The 17508-nt window shown below is 42.8% G+C and overlaps 1 protein-coding gene across 1 annotated transcript in view; it reads right to left on the bottom strand.

Moving 5' to 3' along the window:
• LOC141132732 (zinc finger CCCH-type antiviral protein 1-like) overlaps positions 1–17508 on the bottom strand; it is a 92174-nt gene that overhangs the window by 52317 nt on the left and 22349 nt on the right. Inside the window, exon 4 of the mRNA XM_073621496.1 lies at positions 12785–13942. Coding sequence (XP_073477597.1) covers positions 12785–13942 — 1158 coding nt within the window. The remainder of the gene's footprint in view (positions 1–12784; positions 13943–17508) is intronic.

Genomic DNA, 17508 nt, shown 5'->3' with positions numbered 1-17508 from the left:
CTCTGCATTAATTTTCTCAAAATGGCCTAAATATTCTAAAACCTTTTGGACTAAATGTATAGGCTTAGTTCTTCAGTGATCTGAGGTCACTGACACCTAAATCTCCAGACATATTAGCAGCATTCACTATACTTCCCGCCCCCTATGTCCCTGGCTGTGGCATAAACTGGGTGGCTGGATCTTCAGGTCATACTGATACTTCGTGATTATAATATATGTATACAGTGCCTTGAAAAAGTATTCACATCCCTTGAAATTTTACACATTTTGTCATGTTACAACCAAAAACAAATAGAGTCCACCTGTGTGTAACTTAGAGATTGTTTGTTAGAGAACCTTAGTGAACAAACAGCTTCATGAAGGCCAAGGAACACACCAGACAGGTCAGAGATACAGTTGTGGAGAAGTTTAAAGCAGGGTTAGGTTATAAAAAAATATCTCAAGCTTTGAACATCTCACGGAGCACTGTTCAATCCATCAACCGAAAATGGAAAGAGTATGGCACAACTGTAAACTTACCAAGACATGGCCGCCCACCTAAACTGACAGGCTGGGCAAGGAGAACATTAATCAGAGAAGCAGCCAAGAGGCCCATGGTGACTCTGGAGGAGCTGCAGAGATCCACAGCTCAGGTGGGAGAATCTGTCCACAAGTCGTGCACTCCACAAATTTGGCCTTTATGGAAGAGTGCAAGAGGAAAGCCATTGCTGAAAGAAAGCCATAAGAAGTCCTGTTTGCAGTTTGCGAGAAGTCATGAGGGGGACACAGCAAACATGTGGAAGAAGGTGCTCTGGTCAGATGAGACCAAAATTTAATTTTTTGGCCTAAAAGCAAAACGCTATGTGTGGCAGAAAACTAACATCACCCTGAACACACCGTCCCCACCATGAAACATGGTGGTGGCAGCATCATGTTGTGGGGATGCTCTTCTTCAGCAGGGACAGGGAAGCTGGTCAGAGTTGATGGGAAGATGGATGGAGCCAAATACAGGGCAATCTTAGAAGAAAACCTGTTAGAGTCTGCAAAAGACTTGAGAATGGGGCGGACGTTCACCTTCCAGCAGGACAACGACCCTAAATATACAGCCAGAGCTACAATGGAATGGTTTAGATCAAAGCATATTCATGTGTTAGAATGGCCCAGTCAAAGTCCAGACCTAAATCCAATTGAGAATCTGTGGCAAGACTTAAATTGCTGTTCACAGACGTTCTCCATCCAATCTGACAGAGCTTGAGCTATTTTGCAAAGAAGAATTGGCAAAAATGTCACTCTCTAGATGTGCTAAGCTGGTAGAGGCTTACCCCAAAAGACTTGTAGCTGTAACTGCAGATGGTTCTACAAAGTATTGACTCAGGGGGTGAATACAAATGCATGCCACACTTTTCAGATATTTATTTGTAAAAAATGTTGAAAACCATTTATCATTTTCTTTCTACTTCACAATTATGTGCCACTTTGTGTTGGTCTATGACATAAAATTCCAAGGGGTATGAATACTTTTTCAAGGCACTGTATCTATACTCTTTTTTTTTCCTATCATTTTGATACATTAAATAGACTGGCAGCTCCTGAAGAAGTGGATTTATTCCATGAAACACATCCGACCATATAAGACCAGCATATGTCTATACTATTATAAAATGTTATGGTGAAACCAATGAGTAAGATTGTATCATGGATCTACAGTATTTTATGAAATGTTGCATGGCATATTTGCATGTTTTTGTGTTTATCTATAATAAAGGAAATATATTTTATATAAATAGCTTTTATAAAAGAACCCAGGGGTTAACACTGCGCTAGAAAAATAAATCCATTGAAAAAAGGTAAAAATAGAAGGCTGCCAGCACCATAAAGTCCAATACTAAACTCAAATACAATAAAATAAAAAGAGGATGCAGCGCTAATATAATGATGTGATAGGTATATTAATCCAAAAAACAGTTAATGGTGAAAAAAACTCTAAATTAATAAAAACGAAGGCAAATATCACACTAAAAATACTTAAAGTGATGACCCAATTCTACCCAATACCAAAAAGATGTTTGAATGTTTACAAATAAAACAGTGGATAATTAAAGTAATGGAAAAAAAACTCACATAAAAAAAAAACTAAAGCAGATCTCACAAACATAGATAGTTATAAAATTAATATAATAAAGGTAAATAATAAACACATAAATGAAGTAATGGATATAAAACATGAAAAGGAGGATTGGCTTAACCAATCATTTAAAAAGAAAAAATATATAAGCTAAAGTCCCAGTTTCAAATAGTGTAAAAAAGATCAACAAACAGAGGAGTCCAAATATAGTGTAAAGGCGATGCTCCACAGAAAAATATAGTGAAAAAACAGTCCTGCATACAAGATAGTTCACACCCAAGTGAGTAATAAGGCTCCTTACCGACTACAGATGACCACCATAAAGGTAGTCTCATTAAGCACAGGGAAATTCAGGTCTCCCAAAAATCTATACCGACATCTGCAGTTGAGGCTATGATTGTGGTACACTCAGTTGGTATCACTCACCTCCACCTGTAAGGGATTTTTGGGAGACCTGAATTTCCCTGTGCCTGGTGAGACTACCTTTATGGTGGTCATCTGTAGTCGGTAAGGAGCCTTATTACTCACTTGGGTGTAAATTATCTTGGATGCAGGACTGTTTTTTCACTATATTTTTCTGTGGAGCATCGCCTTTACACTATATTTGGACTCCTCTGTTGGTTGATCTTTTTTGGAACTATTTGAAACTGGGACTTTTGCTTATATATTTTTTCTTTTTAAATGATAGGTTAAGCCAATCCTCCTTTTCACGTTTTATATCCATTACGTCATTTATGTGTTTATTATTTAGCTTTATTATATTAATTTTATAACTATCACAACTATGTTTGTGATATCTGCTTTAGTTTTTTTATGTGAGAGTTTTTTTCTCCATTACTTTAATTATCCACTGTTTTATTTTTAAACATTCAAACATCTTTTTGGTATTAGATAGAATTGGGGCATCACTTTCAGTATTTTTAGTGTGATATTTGCCTTAGTTTTTATTAATTTAGAGTTTTTTTCACCATTAACTCTTTTTTGGATTAACATACCTATATAAATAGCTGTGCCTCAAAAATCCTATCCTTTACACTACAGAGCCGTGGTGGAATATACAACTTTTGTAAATCACGTTTTTATCAACATTATAATATATATATTACGTTTCTGTGTTTTTCAGTCCGAGGCATTTCTTCTTTGTGCACGTACATTCATTGCCCTTTGCTTTCTCCCTTTTCTCCCCCTCTTGTTTTTCCCCTGGTCCCCCTCTCTTTAGCCATGGCTGCCTACAAGGCACAAGAACGGGACACTTATGTCTGAACTAGAATCTAACTTTGAGCAGAAACAATTGGTTGAATCGGACATTACTTTTGTTTTCTTTAGTCTTATGCCCCGTACACACGACCGGACATTCCGACAACAAAATCCTAGGGTTTTTTCCGATGGATGTTGGCTCAAACTTGTCTCGCATACACACGGTCACACAAATCTTGTCGGAAATTCTGAACGTCAAGAACGTAGTGAGGTACAACATGTACAACGAGCTGAGAAAAAGGAAGGTCAATAGCCAGTGTTGCTCTTCTGCTTGATTCCAACCATGCGTGGAACTTTGTGCGTCAGAATTGTGTACACACGATCAGAATTTACGACAACAGATTTTGTTGTCGGGAAATTTGAGATCCAGATCTCAAATTTTGTGTGACGGAAATTCCAATGGAAAATGTCCGATGGATGGAGCCTACACACGGTCGGAATTTCTGACAACAAGCTCCTATCGAACATTTTCTGTCGGAAAATCCAACTGTGTGTACGGGGCATTAGTCAAATGCTTGAGAGAAAAATCATTACTTTTTTGGCACATTTAATCCTTCAAGGAAAAGAAGACATCAATTCCTTTGCACTCCGGGTCCAGATCTTTCCCTTTTTTGAGAGTATGGACCCGGATTTCAAACTGGCTTGGGAGAACAACCTTAACCACTTGCCGACCGGGCCATAGTCGAAAGACGGCTACAGCGCGGTCGGCTTATTCTGGGTGCACGTCCATGGGATGTCATTCCAGAAAGTTGCTCCCGCTCGCCCCCTGGGGCGCGCACTCGGGAACATCCGTGACCGCGGATCGTGGCCGTTTACCACGTGTTCGTTCCGTCAAATGACGGAGCGATCACTTGTAAACAAACCGGCGTCACGTCATGACGCCGGTTCCTCCCTCCCCTCTCTGTACCGATCGGTACAGTGCGAGGGGAGAGGGGGAGAGATGTGGGCTGGATGTGTAGTGCCCACAGCGCTGCTCAGTGTCAATACTCTGCCAATACTCTGCAAAACTGTGCAATACTCTGCCAGTACTCTGCAACACTGTGCAATACTCTGCAACACTGTGCAATACTCGCCAATACTCTGCAATACTCGCCAATACTCTGCCAATATTCTGCCAATACTTGATAATACTTGATAATACTCTGCAATAAATTTTAACAGAAACAAATTTTTTTTTTTCAGTCTTTTTTGATTTATAGCGCAAAAAATAAAAAACCCAGCAGTGATTAAATACCACCAAAAGAAAGCTCTATTTGAGGGAAAAAAATGACAAAAATTTCATATGGGTACAGTGTTGTATGACTGAGTAATTGTCATTCAAAGCATGAGAGCACCAAAAGCTGAAAATTGGTCTGGTTAGGAAGGGGGTTTAAGTGCCCAGTGGTCAAGTGGTTAAACAACGTTCTAACATTATGATGAAGTTTCTTATTGGTGAATATCAAACATCTGAGTGATCTGGACAAAATACTTGATGGGCTTAATATCCAAATGATTCCACTGAAGACACACCCGTTGTTTTTGGAATCCGAAACAAAACTCAAAGCACATTTGGAAAAATGTAATAAAGAGATACTCACCAAAAATACTAAAAAATGATTGCATGACAAGAACCCTTTCCAAGATCACAAGGCCTATAAATGGCACCATGATCACAACTTATACAAAAAACTATTCTAACATAGATGGAATTGGAACTCAGTCGGAAGTACCTGTTTGTTCACCCTCTTCCTCTTCCCTCTCACAGTCTTTCTCCACCAACCCCAGGGGCTCTAGGTGACACAAACGGTGGCATTGTGCTGCTGATTAACATGATAGTTCTCTTATGAAACAATACCCTCCACTCCCAGGCAACATAGTGGTCACTGACTCCCACAATACCACACAAGGTAATATGGTCATCTCATATCCAGCTCCCACCATTGGTGGGACGCTACATACCACATCCATTACTACACCAACACCCTCACATTTCTCTGCACAACCACCCAATTACACTTTTTGAGAGAAAATACGGGGCAATGTGCCCACACACCAAAGCAGCATCAAGACATTTGTCAAACACACACCAAAAATGAACACCCGCAGCACCAAACTTCACTAAAGGTTATCAACCATTCCACCCATATCCTCTCTATGGATGAAATCAATGTGCCGTCAAAGGGTCTAACCTTTTGTCCTGATTTCGATCTTGACAAATTTGAATTGGCTCTTTCACACGGACGATCCGTATGTCCATTTTTCATCCTTCCGTTTTTGGATGAAAAACGGACATACATGTATCCCTATTGAATAGCGGATGTCAGCGGATGAACGTCAACTGACATCTGACCCGCTCCGATCCGAAAACCCTACTTTTCCATCCATTTTCAGATCGGATCGGGTGACGACGGACTCTACGGTCCGTCATCATCCGATCCCCCATAGGGGAGAGCGGCGCTCTGACAGGTTCTGTGCAGCGACGGACCTGTCATCTTCCTGCTCAGCGGGGATCAGCGGAGCAATCCCCGATGAGCAAGCGGGTGTTCACGGGCGGATCATCACTGATCCGCCCCGTGTGAAAGAGCCCTTACACTTGTTTGTATGGAATGTACTGCTCAAAAGCTTATTTTCCAAAAAGCAAACTTCCCTGACTCTAAGTATACTCAGAAGGATCTACAAGCCCTTGACCATTTGATCACTCTATTAGAAGAGAATGAACAAACGCTATTGACTCTATAGATATTGATTCACTCCTCAGGTACCCAGATGCTCTGGTAGTTCCCCCCCCCCCCACTATATCCACGAGTATCTCCACCCTGAAAAAAAGATCTGATATGTATCCCCCCTTGAGTTCCAACAACAATGCGGCCACCTTTCTTAAACTGGTTTCAAAAGACATCTCCAAACTCAACACAAAACCGAGATCACACAATAATCTTTCACATAGCGAAACTAAGGCCCTAAATTCCCTGTCCAAAAACCAAAACATCACAATCAAAGCCTCTGACAAGATGGGCAATATAGTAGTTATGGATAACCAATTCTATATCGACATGTGCAACAAAATTTTGTCCAATGATTGGTATAGGATTATACCCAAGACATTTGCCAATTCCTTTATTCATAAATGTTATGCCCTAGTTGATCAGGCATACTACAATAACATTATACCCAAAAATACATGGGAATTTATCCGCACTCCTTTTCCCCGCAGTGCCACTTTCTATGCACTCCCAAATGTTCACAAAGATCCCCAACATTTCCCTGCTCGACCTATTGTCTCGGGTAGGGGCAGCCTCACTGAGAACCTGAGTCAAATGGTCCACCAACACTTGAGACCCTTTGTCATTAGTTTGTACTCCTATGTGAGGGTCACCATACATCTGCTACAAATCTTGGAGGGAACCCCTGTCGATGGCGACACTCTTCTCGTCGCCATCGACGTAGAAGCTCTCTACAGTTCTATACCTCATGACCGAGGTCTAGAAGCCATTCACCATACACTATCCCAAAGGAGTGAGAATGAACTACCCCTCAACTAGTCCATTTGGTATTACTACACTTTATCCTCCAACACAACGCATGGCTCCCACTACCTCCACATGCAGGTTGTGGATATGGGGAGGCGCTGTGCCCCCTCCTATGCCAACTTGTACCTGGGGGAGTGGAAGCGTACCCTCATGGACAAGAACTTGGAGTATTTTACTAATTGCATTGTAGCTTGGCACTGCTACATAGACAACATCTTCATTTTCTGGCAGGGCTCCGTTAAAGCTTTGACAGGATTCATGACATGCATCAATGATACCGACTAAAGCTGCACAATTAATCGTTAAAAGATCGTGATCTCGATTCACCCCCACTGATGATCTGTATTGCATTTTTTCCTGATTCTTTCATGTAACAAGTATAAAGAGTTCTCTGCTCACTCTGGCAGTCTGCCAAACAGGGCAGTCTGCCAAGTTTTTAACAACATTGTAACTCTTCTGTCTTAGATCAAAGGGATAAAACTTCTGTGTGAATATGCAGGAAGTTTAACCACTTAAAGTCTAAACCTTTTTCTGTCACTTGTTTCTTACAGTTAAAATCAGAGTTTTTTGCTAGAAAATTACTTGGAACTCCCAAACATTATATTTATATATATATAATTTTTTTTTTTTTTTTTTTAGCAGAGGCCCTAGGGAATAAAATGGTGATTGTTGCAATATTTTATGTGGTCTTTCAAACGTAATTTTTTTGGGAAAAATACACTTCAATAAATAAAAAAAAAACGAAACAGTAAAGTTAGCCTAATTATTTTGTTTAATGTGAAAGATGATGTTACGCCGTGAGAATCGTGAGAGAATCGTGATCTATCTTCTAAGCAAAAAAATCATGATTCTCATTTTAGCCAGAATCGTGCAGCTCTAATACCGACCACAATCTCAAATTCACATTCTCATTCGGTTCCATCCAAATCACCTTTTTGGATGTTCACATCCATAACGATAGCTCAGGTGGCATTTCAAGTAGCTCAGGTGGCATTTCAAGTGAGCTATATCGCAAACCTACAGCTGGCAACTCCACAGTTTGCCTCTAGCTTTCACCCCCAACCACTCATATCATCCATCCCTTACAGTCAATATCTCCGGGCCAAACACAACTGTTCGGACGAGACACGGTTCAAAAGGGAAGCTGACAATCTCAAGAGACGCCTTCTTGAGAGGGAGTATTCCAATACCTCCCTCAAGAAGGTCTTCAAACGGGCCAATAAAGCATCTAGATATGATTTACTCTTCAACACCAAAACATGCCCAACAGACACCACATCCAGAATTATCACCACTTATTCTACACAACATCTTAAAGTCAGGCGAATCATCAAGAAATATTTGCATCTCTTGTCTATGAACTCCACTCTTGGCCCCTTCATCCCCGACCAACCAGCTATCACCTACAGTTGAGTCCTCTCTGTGGGTGATAGAGTTTTCCAGATCAAATATCTCCAGCACAGAGGAGATAGTTGCAAGATCTATGGTACATTTCCATCTCCTGCTCTTACTGCCCCTTCATAGACAACAGTGCCAACATCTCACTCCCCAATGGGGAGACTTTCTGTCCCAAGCACTATGCGAATTGTCGTACTCAATTTGTCGTATATCTCTTACAATGTAAATGCGGATGCTTTTACATTGGAAAGACTATTCAGGAATTCTCCAAATGTTTGCATAAGCACATCACCAGCATACGCAAAAAAGACCCGGAGGTACCAGTTGGTTGCCACATGGCTACAGTACACGCACAATCTAATCCCTGTCTTTTTTGTGTTGAATTGTGCCCACCCCAACCCCAGGGGTAACGATATCAACAAAATCCTCCTACAAAGAGAACTAAGGTGGATCCACCATCTTAATGCCACCTCACCCCCAGACCTGAATGAGGCCTTTACCTTTAAGCCATTTTTCGCGGGCTTTGCATCTGGGGGTTGTGAGCTCCTTCTGTAATTACAATAATTTCATAGGGAGCATCATTTCTATATTCCATACATGCACATTGATACTTCTTTGCCTGACCCTGAGTAGCTGGTTTATGTAATTCCCCCCTCCATCTGCCATCCATGTTGACACCAGTTTCCATCCTTCCCTTCTACTCCTACCATCTATTTTTTCTGTTTTCCTTATTATTTGCAATTTCTTTCCTACATGTATTCCCCCCCCTTCCTTTTTTTTTTGTCTGTACTTAGATGGAGCCGTATTGACCTTTCTGACCACTGGGGGTGCAGTTTCCGGCTGTCCTGTTCTGCGTGCTGACCGACACCTGAGGACTGTCCACAGCCTTGGGCAGTCCTTCTTTTTAGGAAGCAGTGGTCACTGTGCATGCACGGAGACTTCACGCTGCACCTGCGGCTTCCCGGCCGTGGGTGTGGCCTAGCAACGTGTCGGTGGGCAGCAACGCGTGCCATCATCCAACCCTTAGGGCGGGGTTGCACCGTGTGTCATCGCGCCTGGAGGGCCCACCCTGCCCGTGCCTGGCCCCTCCTCTAGGCCATAGGCCAGGCTTTTACAGGGGTTCCGGCCATTAATGAGTAGGAGGTAGTTTGGTACTCCTGTATACCATTACAGGTAATCAACTCCCCTTTTTATACAACCCAGTGCCTGATGGTGTTCTCTTCCATTTGGCGCTGGGTTTGTATTCTGAGAAGATGCATGCACAACTACAGCAGTAACTAAGGTCAGTCTTTTTTGATATACCCCCAACACCTCCATGCTGCTGTGCACTCCCCCATTGTTGTCATATGAGAGCTTACTTCCTTCTCTTTGACTCACTGGTCTTCTGTGCACACTACTGAGTTTTTTTTTTTACTCTTTTTTTTTTCTAGCTTACAATCAGAAAAGTCGAACCTTTATATTTTGATTCTTCATTTACAGACCACTTCTACAACATCCTCCCTCCTAGCTGCTCCTTGTCAGCCTGGCTGAACCCCTTACTTCTGGGTGGGTTCTTGTGGCATCGCATACTGGATACGGAGGTTTTCTGCCACCTCTTCCACGACCAGATCTACCAGTCACCCCGACTCCATCTGAAGTTGTTTTTCCATTGTTTATCACATGTCCAATGTAAGTGTCTTTCTAGTATTCCAGATCCTTTGACTGCAACATTGTATAATATATATATTTTTTATCCATTGTTCCTTATGTTACCTTACTATTATTGTCTTATAGAAATTTGTGGACCCCAAAAATAACCTCAGAAGAAGGATTCATTCCGAAACATGTCGGTTTACAGTAGAGGACCCTTTTAGACAGCTTATATCTAGGCTGCTATTCTAGGGTGTCCACCATCTCCAACATCTCCCCAAAGGACATATTTGAGGCCTTAAATCGTCTCCTTCTGGATCCAGACGTTTCAGGCTCCGGGGCTTTCCTCCTCCTCCTCGTTGGTGTAATTATCAGACACCTGCTGTGTCTCCGCCATGTGCTCTTCCCCCACTGCGCCGAACGAGAAGGGGTGGGGAATAGACTAGAAAGAACGTCAGGGGCGGGCGGATCATGTGCAGGGTCTATAAAGCGTAACACGCGTGCGTAGTATGTACGATCTGTGAGCGGAGGAAGGAGTAACGGAGGCGCTGATCATGATAGCAAAGGTAAGATTTAACATTGGGCCTATACTGCTTCTAGACTGAGGCCTGTATTTGCACAAGTTTAGAAGACTTTAGGCTAACATTAGGGTTTGTCTTGTGTTGTGTCTTGCAGTGAAAATGGATATCTTGAAGGATCATGACTTTATGCCAATCTTCACAGATATGTTCAGGGAGCTGCCTTGTCTGTGGCAGATAAACCACCCTGAATATAAGAACCAAACAAAGAGGAAGGCAGCGCTGGATAATTTGCTACAATTTGTGAAGACGGTGATCCCCACAGCAGACATCATCTATTTGAAGATCCTAATTGGTGGCCTGAGGAGCACTTATCTAAGGGAGCGCAAGAAGGTCCAGGATTCCCAGAGATCAGGAGCTGCAGATGACATTTATGTCCCCAGGCTGTGGTACTATGACAGACTGCATTTTCTGGCAGGTCAGACTGAACCCAGGCCAGCACTCTCCACTCTTCCTTCCATGCTTCCTTTCCCCCCAGCTGAGGCTTCTGACGCCCAACCTGGGCCTTCCAGGCAGCAACATGTGGAGGAGCACAGCTTGAGCCAGGTATAGCATTCTTCTAAATATTTCTGGTTGTCCAATCAATGATGTTAACTAGATGTTATTTTGGAGTACTAATTTATGCTTGTGATTGATGAAGCAAAAATTAAAACCATGTTCCTTTTTCATACACAGGGAAGTCTCAGCCAGGAGGTGGCCGGGCCAAGCAGGCTGCCTGATATCCAGGTCCCTCCCCTCCACCTTCAAAGAAAAAGTGGCAGGAAGAGGAGTAACCTGGAGGAGGCTGCCATAGGCCTATTTTGGAAGGCTACAGAGGCCCTCAGAACACCCCACAGTGTGGAAGAGGACTTTGCTGGCCTAACTGCATGCAAAATGATGCAGATGGAGGAGGGTCAACGACTCCTATGTGAGTTCTTAATTTTGGAAGCTCTAAATAAGGGCTTGAGGGGCCAAATCACATGTGCAACCCACATTTGTGACCTCACACATAGTCCTCCTCCTCCTCCTCCAGGTCCTACTCCTCCTCCTGCCACATCTCCAACACCAGAGCCACAGCCAGGAAGAAGGAAGACCAGAGAGTGATGGCCCTGGGCTCAGTCCGGTCTGGCAAAATATGTAGGCTCTTGTATGACCACAGCCTGTGGACATACATGTCATCTGCTGCTTTCATGATCTCTGGAATTTCTGGACCAGACTGCACTCCCTTACATATGGACTCCTCAGGCCACCAATTTTGCTGTAAAATAATTGATGTGTGCCCTGGGGGTCCAAGTCTTTGCCAATTTCTGCTGTTTCTCCAGTGTTGCCTCCCTCTTTGTTTGGTTCTGAGCTCTTAATAAAGGATTTTTTGTTACAATTATACTTGCCTATGTGTGTTTTCCTTCATAAAGGACAGTTTGTTTGTGAGAAGGCAGGTACATTTCAAAAATACAATGTGAAATTAACAAGAGACACCAACACCAATCTCCTTGAGATTAAATAATACAAGATAATAATGGTGTATCTTGACACACAAAACACACACAAAAATATTCTAGAGTAAAAAAAAAAAAAAAAAAAAAAACAAACATCAGCCTTGAAAAAAATACAAAACAAAAATAAAAAAAACAAAAAAAATTTTTGTCAGATGTGACAAATCAAAATATATTGAGGGAATCACGATAAATAATAAAGAAATAAGTTTGTGAGAAGTCTGTGTGAATATGAGCAGCAAAACTACTTAATTCTTCTAGCATTATAAAGAAGAAGAGAGTGCGCTGTATTAAATAATTTTAAACATTGCAGCCTGACGAAAGTGCTCTATCCATTCCGAACGCTAATTTTACCAGACCCTAGCTGTTCCGTCTCGGAATTTCTTCTGAGCATGCGTTGCTCTTTGTGCGTCGGAATTGTCCACACACGGTCGGAATTGACGCGATCAGATTTTGTTGTCGGAAAATTTTATAGCCTGCTCTCAAACTTTGTGTGTCGGAAAATCCGATGGAAAAAGTCCGATGGAGCCCACACATGGTCGGAATTTCCGACAACACGCTCCGATCGCACATTTTCCGTCGGAAAATCCGACAGCGTGTACGGGGCATAACACTACAGATGCTAGGGGTACACACCCATTAAAGTGTATGGTAAGTCACTGTGCTGGTGAGGATTTTAAAAAATTTCACAAGGAGGCATCTTTATTAGAGGTCCATCTGATAGAGGAAAATACTCGTGAAGCTTTCACACATTCTTTATATGGGGTCATCCTTATTAGTGGACCACTTTTAAATAAAGACATTTTACCCCCCCATAAACTTGTCCCATCTACTTACATTTTCCAGGTGATACAGAAGGAATAGTGGTGGGTGGTTGAGGTTTTGTAGCTGTAAAGTTGGTTGCCTTTAGTGACTGACAAAATGACTCAAAATCTTCATCAGTTTGTGAATATTGGGGACCACCTGTTGTGTCTGTTTTTATGATTGGTTTTACATTAGCTTGAAGTTTCCTGGAGGGTGTGTCAGCTTCAACAAAAGCATTAAATGAACTTGAAGATGCTCCCATATGACCAGAGGTGGCTGGTTTGGGTTGAGCTATAGAAGACATTTCTGTGGTAGTGTACAATGCTGCCTTTGAAGGTGTTGATGGAGCAATGGATAGCCTTGCCATTGATGAACCCAGCCCCTTACCCAGATCCATATCTGTTTTTTGATTAGGAGTAGATGGACGTTTTGTTGAAGTGATCTCTGAATTGCTGGATGCTGTTAGAGATGGACTGACCCTTGTTTCAGCACTAGATGAACCCCCTGTAGAAAGGTGCACCTGCCTGTTGAACAATGATGAAGTCAATGCATTAATTGGCTTTGGAGGAATAGTTGGATATTCCCTTGAAGAACTAGATGTGCTTGAAATTGTTGAGGGTTGTGGTGAAGTAAGGCTTGTTACACTGTTCAAGGTTGTAAGTGTTGGCCTGCTAGATCTAGTATACGATGTTGGATAAGAAACTGATTGCTCTATTCTAAGGGGAACTTCTGGTCTCCCCTGAGCCTCACCTGCATAGGGTACATGAGGGTAGGATTTAAGAAGCGGCACTGGTGTTGCACCAACAGAATTTGATGAATCATAATCAGCTTTCAGGGTGTTGTATGATGTTGTAGAGAACTCAGAGGTTAATCTAGATTTTATTGGCTCAGGTTGATGGAGAGGCGTAAATTTTAATGGCTTATCAGCTCTAGATGACATTGCATGGCCTTTATTAGGTAGTGCAGATCTTATTCCTTCTATTGGTGTAACCCCAACAGATCTGACTCGTGCCTTTCCTGATTGCGCTGCACTTGGCGTAAACCAATCGTCCATTAGATTGTCAAGCCTTGTTGGATATCTGCCATGGTCACTACTGCCATCACTATCATTGTAATCTTCATCACCCGAGCGTTGTCCCATTCTACTCTGCGATGGTGGGCGGCTACTAGAACGCCAGCGAGGGTGGGACCCTAAAGGTGTTGAAAATAACACAAATTAAAGAGGAACTCCTCCCATAAATGTAATGCTGTTTTAGGAAGGAAAAGAAAAGTTAAGAAATTCATAAACTCTAACTATTAAGAAACTGGTGGGATTGTAGCTATATAGAACTGGTTAGAAGTAAAAAAAAGGGCAATAATCCTTCATCTTAAATTGCTGTTTGCTCCTAGTTGAAATGCAAAACTAGATTGGTAATCTGACTGGCTGCTGAAATTCACAGTCTCATTTTTCAGGAACTTGAAGTGGTGTGGGGTAGTGACTAGTGACTAGATACCATTTCAAAGGCACCACCCTATGTTTTTCTCTGGTTCGGATATCTACTCAGTTATGAGATATCAAGGAAGAGGAGAAACCACTCACAGCTTCTCTTCTTTATGAACCCTTGCACATGTGCCTAACAATTAGAAGTATGCAGCCTCATTAATAGTAAGCCTTGGTTCACATGAATGCAACTCTACCTGCCTTGGGTGTGCGGGCATGGCAGCCCATTTATTTGAATAGTCTACTATGCCTGCGTTTTTTGCAGAGAAATGGTCCCTGCACCTTTTATTAAAACGCACCTATACGGAAATTGCATTGTGTTTTTGCACCGTGTTTTTCATTGTTTGTGCAGCACCTTGTTTTGTATGTGGCCGCATGCAGGTGCGGGAATGCCTGCACCAGCATATATGTAAATGTAGCCTAGGGCTTGTATAGACGTGCAGCAGTGCTTACCGCACCTCTCAAAAGTGATCTGCAGTGAATTGTTTTTCAGAGGCATTTGACAAGTGGCTTAGATGTGAAATGTTGCCTCCTGACTGCTTGAGTTAACCATTGAAAGCTCAGAGCACTGCGCCGCAACCACTTGCAGAGCAGTTGCAGTCCCATGCACTTGCATCTTGTGGTGGTTGGACCTGGGAAAGGTGACAGGTCAACATGGCTTCTCGCCATGTTAACTTGTGGCTTGACGGTCAGTAAAACCATGGGTCAACCCCCTTTTTTACCATCCCTCGGCAGCCCATGTAAGTGTTTTTGCACACAAACGGGTGCTGTATTTCCAGTGTTATATTATTCCTATACAAAATGGTAGTTTTAAATGTAAATAGTGCAGTTTCATTAAAGTAATCTCTAGTGATTCTGCTTTTCAAGTCCTTGTTCAGGCATTTCCTGTTATGGAGTGACAACTCTCTCCTAAATGGTTCTGCTGCACCCCTAGTGTAGACTACAAGCAGCCGTACCGAAACACATTGCAGCAAGCATAGCCCAATGTTGTCACTATCAGGAAGCCAGTCCAGAGCAATTATCTGCAGCGGACACTGGTGAGAGTGCATGTAGTCTGGAAGTGGCTAAAAAAGGCTACAGGAAAACAGCAATACTGGGATGGAAAAAAATATGAAAACATCATTTTATTGGAAAAAAAAGGCTACTGTTCATTATGCACAGTGCACAGAGCAAACTAAATGTCGTTAGGGTTTAAATCTACTTTAAAGGGGTTGTAAAGTCAAAAGGTTTTTTATCTTAATGCATTCTACATTCCCCATCTCTGTCCACAAGTATCTTAGCTCTCCGGGACTCTCCCTCATGATTGATCGAGACACAGCAGCAGCGCCATTGGCTCCCGCTGCTGTCAATCAAAGTCAGTTAGCCAACCAGAGAGGGGGCTGGGCCAAACCACAGCTCTGTGTCTGAATAGACACCCAGAGCTGCAGCTCGGCTCGGGTGCCCCCACAGCAAGCTGCTTGCTGTGGGGGCACTCAACAGGAGGGAGGGGCCAGGAATGCCGAGGAGATACCCGAGAAGCGAGGGATCCGGGCTGCTCTGTGCAAATCCACTGTACAGAGCAGGTAAGTAGAACATGTTTGTTATTTTTATTGAAAAAAAAAGGAATCTTTACAATCACTTTAAAGTAGAAATTCAGGGTAAACAAATATTGCAGGAATCATATGAATCCCTTTTTGAATCTTGGTGTCCTTTGTGTATGTATTTCTTTCAGATCTGTGCAGAAATCCAGCATAAACAACTCCTGCATCTGTGCAAGTTTCCAGTAAGAAAGACCAGTCACTGCCGCTCTCTCTCCTTATGCAGGGTGACTGCCTGGTCTTGTATCCTCCCCTCCTAGGTATTTTTTTGCAGGCAGCCTGTGGTGGGTGGACCCTGCTGGGCTCCCATAGCTCTGTTCTCTGCACAGGCTTTTTTTGGAAAATATCTGGGCTTGCAAAAGGCATTTGGTGCACACAAAGAGAAGATATATCTATATGTTGACCTGCTGACCAGGGCACACCTCAGGTGTATGTTATGTTGTGAGTCTTATGGCGTCTTTATGTGGTTTCACGTCTATCTCGGTTGGAGGGCTCTGACCATAAATATATATACACACAGTATCTCACAAAAGTGAGTACACCCCTCACATTTTTGTAAATATTTTATTACTGTATATCTTTTCATGTGACAGCACTGAAGAAATGACACTTTACTACAATGTAAAGTAGTGAGTGTACAGCTTGTATAACAGTGTAAATATGTTGTCGGTTTAACAGGACAGGTTCCACTCAGAACAGGCCTCGCCATGGTCGACCAAAGAAGTTGAGTGCACGTGCTCAGAGTCATATCCAGAGGTTGTCTTTGAAAAATAGAAGTATGAGTGCTGCCAGCATTGCTGCAGAGGTTGAAGGGGTGGGGGGGGTCAGCCTGTCAGTGCTCAGACCATACTCCGCACACTGCATCAAATTGGTCTGCATGGCTGTCTTCCCAAAAGAAAGCCTCTTCTAAAGATGATGCACAAGTAAGCCTGCAAACAGTTTGCTGAAGACAAGCAGACTAAGGACATGGATTACTGGAACCATGTCCTGTGGTCTGATGAGACCAAGAAAAACTTGTTTGGTTCAGATGGTGTCAAGCGTGTGTGGCGGCAGCCAGGTGAGGAGTACAGACAAGTGTGTCTTGTCTACAGTAAAGTATGGTGGTGGGAGTTTCATGGTCTGGGGCTGCATGAGTGCTGCCGGCACTGGGGAGCTACAGTTTACTGAGGGAACCATGAATGCCAACATGTACTGTGACATACTGAAGCAGAGCATGATCTCCTCCCTTCAGAGATTGGGCCGCAGCGCAGTATTTCAACACGATAACGACCCCAAACACACCTCCACGATGACCACTGCCTTGCTGAAGAAGCTGAGGGTAAAGGTGATGGACTGGCTAAGCATGTCTCCAGACCTAAACCCTATTGAGCATCTGTGGGGCATCCTCAAACGGAAGGTGGAGGAGCGCAAGGACTCTAACATCCACCAGATCCGTGATGTCGTCATGGAGAAGTGGAGGAGGACTCCAGTGGCAACCTGTGAAGCTCTGGTGAACTCCATGCCCAAGAGGGTTAAGACAGTGCTGGAAAATAATGGTGGCCACACAAAATATTGACACTTTGGGCTCAATTTGGATATTTTCACTTAGGGGTGTACTCACTTTTGTTGCCAGCGGTGTAGACATTAATGGCTGTGTGTTGAGTTATTTTGAGGGGACAGCAAACTTACACTGTTATACAAGCTGTACACTCACTACTTTA

Source organism: Aquarana catesbeiana, linkage group LG03 (assembly GCF_042186555.1).
Source record: "Aquarana catesbeiana isolate 2022-GZ linkage group LG03, ASM4218655v1, whole genome shotgun sequence".
In the NCBI taxonomy this organism is placed as follows: domain Eukaryota; kingdom Metazoa; phylum Chordata; class Amphibia; order Anura; family Ranidae; genus Aquarana; species Aquarana catesbeiana.
This window is presented reverse-complemented; position numbering and strand designations above follow the sequence as displayed.